The sequence below is a fragment of the Dermacentor albipictus genome, chromosome 5, assembly GCF_038994185.2.
Source record: "Dermacentor albipictus isolate Rhodes 1998 colony chromosome 5, USDA_Dalb.pri_finalv2, whole genome shotgun sequence".
Taxonomy (NCBI): Eukaryota; Metazoa; Arthropoda; class Arachnida; order Ixodida; family Ixodidae; genus Dermacentor; species Dermacentor albipictus.
The window spans coordinates 126,920,286-126,927,700 of NC_091825.1; the positions used below are offsets into that span (position 1 = coordinate 126,920,286).

Below are 7,415 nucleotides of genomic sequence, written 5' to 3' on the forward strand. Positions count from 1 at the left end.
TCGTCCATGCGAAAATTTCAAACAGGCTGCAAACTTTTAGGGCAGCCTGCATAATTTCTCTGAACTCTGTCGCGCGTTGCAGCGGTAGGCGTGAAAGTTGGCGCTCAATCCCTCAGCCCAGTGCCTTTGAGCTCTGGACTGAAGCCAAAAGCGGTATTGTTTTAACGAGCATGTCGTATGCCGGGCAAGATAGGGAGCAACTCGATAGGGAGAGGAGAAAAGTGCCGCGTATCGGCGTAACTGAAAACTGGTGTCATTCGGCTTATCGCTGGCCATAGGAGGCCGAAAGCCGACCTTGATAATGAGTAGAAAAGGCAAGATAACTTATAAGCTCAGGCAGATATCACTCACCCTCGCGCGGTCAAAAAAGAAAGAAAAAAAAAGCTGATATGCGCCACGTTCAAGCATACAGAGCAGAAAGATTGTTCAGTAACCGTATTTCGTATACGATTTAATGTATTTTTGTCCCATTATTTTCGCTGTTTGCTTAGCTGCTACCGGCCCGCCGTTATCGTCGAGATAGGCTCGTCGGCGCGAGGAGTGATAAGAAAACAAGAATGCAAAATGAAATGCGCCTTGACGAAATAAGGATAACGTGTATCTCCTTAGGATATCTAACGAAAGGACGGCGCTATACAAATAAATGAAGGGTTGTCCGCATAAAGGGGAATGCGCGAAAATGTGTTAAAAATATCTAAATTCTCGAGTTTTACGAGCCAGAACTACGACCTCATTATGAAACACGCCGTATTGAAAACCGTTTTGCAACCTGGGGTTCTTTAGCATGTACCCAACGTACGGTACACGGGCGTTTTTACACTAATCACACATACAAATGCGGCCGCCGTGGCCGGAATTTGATGCATATACGTCGTCAACGAAAATTGTTTATAACATCACGCGTACAAGAAAGCGTATGTGATTATAGTTAGACGCACAGTGATATGTGTACACGTTTACGTGGTATTACAACAGCACATTCGGTCATTTTCCGCAAGCAGCGTCCATACTTGGAGCATAAGCAGGTCGGACCGAAGAATCGGCGAATGCCATTGCAGGTTCGAAAGCTTTTTCTCGGGTGCGTCTCGTGGTGTAACCTTCACAGTGAAATCAAACCTAGTATATTCCAGTCTATCCTATTTTTACTTGGATTCGCTTCCGAGGACTCTATCAACACTAGCATTCTTATCGCTATTTGGTTTATTTTTACGGTGGAATCTTGCGTTAATTTTTAAGTGATCGGCACCTTCAGCTGATGCTCGCGCGTTGTTTAGCATCTACTACCCGGTGGAACCGACGAAAGTAATACGTCGGCATAGCCGACATTCAATTCACAAAGATGTGCCGAGGACGCCTTCCTGATTTTGCGATCATTCAGGCAGTCACTCAAAAGGTAGCGCACGATTCAAATACTGACAAGCACTCAGGAGACCCATACACATAGTTCCATATTTGCTTTTGCACGCACGTGGCTGTTTTTCAAACCCCTAAAGCTGAAGGGGGAAAATATCAGTAAGACAAACAGAAGGAACGGCACCTTTGCACTGCGCAGGAAGAAGGCGCAGATAATAGGCGGACGGAAAGGAAGCCAAGGTGATCTACTCGCTCGGTATACATAGCATGCGGCGCCTACTGGCGTGCGATGTCAGAACCGCCTTCACTCACGTTGTCTTCGTGCGATGAAAGATAACCACGCGAGAGAACGCAAGTGTACTCGAAACCTCAATCTCTTAGGCGTTCTCCCTGCATCAGCAGACAGACTGATACAGCTCAGAAACGGGGCAAAGCGACAGAACGCGATTCAAACCAGAAGCACGGGTATGGGGTTAACCGTAGAGATCGTGAAAGCTTGGTTGAAAGCAGCTCGCTTAAGTCCGATGCGTTTCACTTGCTCGGAAAAATAAAATCGCATCGGTAGAAAATATGTGTTATCGTACACGGGTACACACGGTTTCTATATGCAGGAAATAAAACAGCGAAAACGAACAATAAAATTGAGAAACAACACTGCGTCAGAGACAAGTCGAAAACACAGGTCGGAGCTCATCGGTTTTGTTACGTTATGAAGGGAATATCACCCGAAGGCGAAGCAACGATCCACAAATTTTATTGCATAGCGCTGCTACAGTTCACTTTGGACGACAGAAATGTTGTGCGGTTCACGAAACAGCAATAAATCAAACGCGAATGGAGAGGGCTGAACGCGACGTACACGTTTACTACGTGTTACTCCACTCGACACAACGTTACGTACATGAAAACGAAGAAACCAGTAGACACAGAGAAGCGCTAAAACCTCTACACACTGAATCAGCGCCAATTTGTCACCGTTCTCAGTATAGCCTTAACCGCTAGTATGCACGATCTCACGCGATTGCTTCGGGAGCGCAAGGATTGATCTCGAGGTCAAAGGTAACGAAGAAATGACAGGCGCGTTTCCCACCTGGTCAAGCGTGGCCTGCTGGCGCGGACTCAAGCCGCCTGGGTAGCCGCTCATTCTTAACGGCTGCTTGCTTTTTCCCGACGCCTCGACTCGGTCGCCGCGCCCGCTCTCTCGCTGTACCGCGGTCGCTCCGTCGACTGTCGTTCGGAGCACGCAATCCTATCAGCAGGCCTCCGGCTATAGCAGCGCCCAACGCCCGAGCAGCCGCCGCGATCCGGTGACGACACGGGCGAAGGATGCCGCTGGCGCCGCGGGTGTAGAGCGCGGCGTGTGTATATACCACCACGTCCTGTATGTACGTACGGACCGGCACGTCGCGCCATCCTCGTGCAGAGCTGCATCAGCTGCATTAATTTACGGTTGGCTTATGCCGCTCCCCTGTAGCGTTTGATATTTCTCTTTTCCTCCTGACGAGAAGTGCGACTAACTTAGACCTGTGTGTCTGTTAGTGTGTTTGGGGGCGCGCGCTGGTTCATCGGTTCTTTTGGCATGTTCTGGCATGTCGCTCTTATTACCCTCGCCTATTCAAATAATTGAAACTGCAAGCTGTTTGTCCACTCCTTGGACGACACTAGCGTCAGAGGGCAGGTGGATGCAGAAAAAGGAAGGCACGCCGCCGAAGAGGATCAGTGCAGCAAGCAAGCTGCTTACGCTATTCACTCAAGGAGTCAAGAGGCGCGGGGCCAAGCGTTTGTGCCAGAAAATCGAATCATTGTCGCGTAGTTGCACAGAAGGGCCTTTTTGAGAAATGGTAAGAGTAGAAGTTTTAAAAAAAGAAAACAACGAGCAATGTCTCATTCCTGCAGAAGAGTTGTCAATTACTATAATGCCTGTCTAAAGTGGGGCAAAATGATTGCCACAAGCGAAGTGCTGTTGGATTAACCACCTCTACATTTGTTCAACGAAAAAAGAATATGGTTATTAGCGAGCTCAGGCTTCCGATATTGAAATTAGCTCGAAAGCCGTGGCGTTTTCCAAGCCCTATTGCATAACGCCACACTTTTCCTGGTACTTTTGCCTACTTGGCCGCTTTTAGTATGCTCGGAAAGGTGGTTATGTGGCACTCCCATTTTTTTGGAGTTATACTATATGAACGAAATTTACTGCAGTTAAAATTAAAGTACTGTAGAACGCAATTTCTTGTGAATTTTTGAGATTGCGAACAAGGCCCCCGTATGGGAGCCGAAACCTCTTGGTTTCTTTTCATTTTTTTTTCTGCTTTTGGCCGGCGTCCGTTTTACCCTTGATTATGAGCAATCCCGACCAGACGAGTTTTCGTCGCACTCTTTATTTCAAAACAAATTTTTGTTTCAGGTACAAAATCTTAAAAGGAACAGGAGGAGGAAGGCGTCGGCTTTTATGATTATTGATTTATTACTGATTATTGATTGAGTGAATAATTTATCATTATTGATTCTTTCTGCTGTTGTTGCTTTCTTTCTAGAATGCAAATTCCCCTTTCGACAGCACTTACTCTATAGCCGTCCTGCAAATTTATTTTCTATGGTAACAGGCTATCATCATCATCCCCCTTTTTTTTTTTTTTTTTGTCCGCTGCAGGACGAATGCCCATTCCAGAGATCGCCAATTAACCCTGTCTTGCTCTAGCTCGATAACGTACTCCAGCACAGACTCTAGAGACTCACTAACGATCATGAATTCATGTTCCCTTGCTGGGCCCATTCCATCCATCCACCATTTCTTGGTAAAGTCCCCATAGTATGTATGAGCCACGTGCTCGATGGGCAACAACAAAGACAGGCAAAGGTATTTACAATACGCGTGGAGAGCGTCCGGATGACCCCAACACACCTGGCAGAATGCCCAGTCACGAAGCTGATCAATGCGGTGTTCGACGGCATCGTTGGGGAGGGTCAGTGTCTGGGCTTACTTGATTAGCGACGCATCATGGCGTCCATCATCGCCTTTTCGAACACGCTTGCCTACTTGCACGCAAGAAGTCACAAGATCTCTGGAGTTCAAGTGCGTTCAATGGCCGATCATATAAACTGGACCCCACGCTACGGCTACAACTGCCATCTAGCCTTTCCCGCGGTGAAACAACCTTGCTGTGCCGCTTGTGGCTGGGAATGGCGTTCACGATCGCATACTGCTATCGTGTGGGAATGGCCGAGAGCCCGATGTGCGACTCCTGTGGGTGCGACGAAACCATCGAGCACCTATCGGGTACATGCCCTCGCTACGAGGTCCAACGCCTCTCTCTGTGGGAAACTTTACACCCTCTGGACTCGAGACCGTTCACCGAGTCAAAGATACTCGGACCGTGGCCGCTCCGGTCAGTGGCTCGAAAAGCGGTTTGGGCACTAGTGCAATACTTGAAGTGCACAGTTTATAGTGTCCCAGTGTATAGTGTCGCTCCCATACGCGCTCAGTGCTTACTTTCTCCCTTTTTTCTCTTTCTATTCCCCTCTACCCACCAACAGCGTAGGGTAGCAAACCGGATGCTCTTCTGGTTGACCTCCCTGCCTTTTCTCTCCTTGTTTTTTCTCTCTCTCTCTCATCACCCTTCTGCCACACATCTCACACCACTGCTTGGAAACGTTGGACAAAAGCCCCATCGGGACATTTAGCCAGCAATCTGGCCTCGCGTAATGTTTTACATTCTCTGTATTTAAGGGGCCATGCTACGCACCTTACCACTGGCGCCTACACGATCACCTGCTATACTGTGACGCGGTCACAGCATCACCACAAGTACACTATTTTCTTTTTCTCCTTCCAACCAATGTCAACTTTCCCTTCCTTATCTCTAATATTACTATAAATATTAATCTTCAAATAAGTATAACAGTTACATTCCCCGGTGGTTTCTTTGTCTTAATTATCAGTTGATTCCAACTAATTTTACCTAACAGGAAATCGAGTCGATCGATTCACTGTATTCTTGGTTATCGCTGTAGCTCAATTGTGCAGAATCACATGCGCAATGCGGTAGGGTTCGGTTTCGATCTAGGTAAATTTTCTTTTCGTATACTCTCGTTTTCATGTCTAAGCAATAAACATGAATCAAGTCAAATTAATTAGGCTGATGGCGGCACTCGTAAAGCATTGAAGGCAGATATCTGTACAGCGGGTCATTGCCATTGACCAAGTCCCCTAGTTACAGATGAATCACGTAAATTCAGGCGGTTCAGTCTCTTGAGTTAATGTACTTGCTGATGATCATATATTGCAGGTAGTTCATGGGAGTGCTCCACGGAAGGCACTTGAAGTGCCATTAGTGTTTTTTTTTTTTTCTCAAGCGGTAGGAAAGGCGAAGCGTGTAGGCCACATCCAGTCGTAAACATTGTGAGTATCCGATGTTCTTTTACGGGTGAAGGAGGAGCTAGCACAGAAGGGTAGGAAAGCTTGACTGTAATGTCATTAGAGAGAGAGAGCTCCTTATTCAATGCAGATACGTTTTCTTCTGGTGTATAAGTGTTCGTCCGTGTGTCACCCTGCAATGGATGTAGAGGGGCGGCTGAGAAAAGCGCTAGAGAAAAGAGACTAGAAGAAAACGGAATTTCCGGCATAGCTCATCTCATAATAAATGTCGACGTTCACCCGATTAGCATTGAAGCAATGTACTACACGCCGTACTGCTGCCACCGAAACGCGTCATGCACGAGGAATGCACCGCAGCCGGGCCTCTCTCTCGCGCTTCGCAATGGACCCGCTGCGCCATCTAGCATCGCCGCCGCGAAGTCCGCGCGTGTCCTCCAAGATGCACAGCACTCCGGGGTGTGCGCGAACGTTAAGAATGCTTCTCTCTCTGCCCGCGCACACTCATAGCTCAGGCTGCTGTTATTAGGCAGCTTTAGTATAGCGTACGCTATTCCATTGCGTACGATAAAAAATAGCGGGTCGTCACTGCGCATGCGCTGAACGTTAAACGAAATAGCGGGTATAGCGGGCGTACGCAACGCAAACGAGTTAGCGTTAGCGTTTTTGCGGGGTTTGCGGAGTTTGCGGGAAACATGGCGGCGATCCCGGCTGCCCGCTTCGAATTGAATTTGGCGTTGCTTTTGTAAAATGGACTTCGTTCGTAGCAAATGACTGTGTAAACGGCGTTCGCTTAGTCTCAGGCCGTTTCGACGACAGAGTATTATGGATAACTTCGTGGTGTTTTCGAGATCGCTTCTCGTTTCGAACGAGTCGAAGCCTAACGAAAGAAACGTTCGAGATGTCAGCGCCACCTATCGCTACAGGCACGAAATAGCCGCAACGAAGGAATATGGCCTCAGAGATCCGAAGATATCGTCGGCCAACTAAAATTGTAGAAAACGTGCGCTGCTTAGCGTACGCTATATCATAGCGTATAGTGTACGCTATAGTTACGTACGCTAAACTAAAGCTGTCTATTAAGAAGCGCGTTTGACGCGGGTACGATTGCGCCCAGTGCCGTAGATATTTTAAGCTAATTTTTAAACAGTGTGACACATATCCAGTCGAGGAGACTGAACAAAGAGGGGCGCATGTGCTGTGGGCCCAGTTGCCTATTTGGGGCACGGAGCAAGTGGCATATTACCCAGTGCCCCAAACTGTGGCGTAAAAGAGGTTAGTACAAACAAACCGCAAAGCGAGTGAAGTTCTGAAAGAGTGGTAACCGCATTAAAATCGCATGACCTTTTATCCCCGTTATACTGTAGATGTATATGACGAATACAGGAGGAGGTTATAACTGCGAAACGCTGCGAAATGCTGTTCCAGCCTTGCCCGGGCGTTGGCGAACGTACTGTGGACGCTCTCGCACTCGCAGTGTCAGCCCCTGAATGTATTTTCTTGTACCGCGGTAAGGACAAATCAAAACACCCTCAAGACGGCAAGTTGGTCCAGTTGATTAGGATTCATTGCAAATTTCGTAACAGCGCAACACTTTCTCCCCTTCCTTTTGTCCCCGTCTTGTGTTGCGCTGTCACGAACCTTCTAATAAATCAAAACACTCCAATCATGTCAATGCGCTCACTTCCCT

The 7,415-nt window shown here is 47.7% G+C and overlaps 1 protein-coding gene across 2 annotated transcripts in view; it reads right to left on the reverse strand.

The window, feature by feature from the left end:
- Positions 1-2,670, reverse strand: part of LOC135913917 (SEC14-like protein 2) — a 43,221-nt gene extending 40,551 nt beyond the window's left edge. The window contains exon 1 of one of the 2 annotated variants that reach the window (XM_065446607.2): positions 2,444-2,670. In XM_065446607.2, coding sequence (XP_065302679.1) covers positions 2,444-2,497 — 54 coding nt within the window. In that variant the 5' untranslated portion in view covers positions 2,498-2,670. The remainder of the gene's footprint in view (positions 1-2,443) is intronic. The other variant, XM_065446606.2, reaches the window with a different exon arrangement.
- Between the last annotated feature and the right edge of the window lie 4,745 nt (positions 2,671-7,415).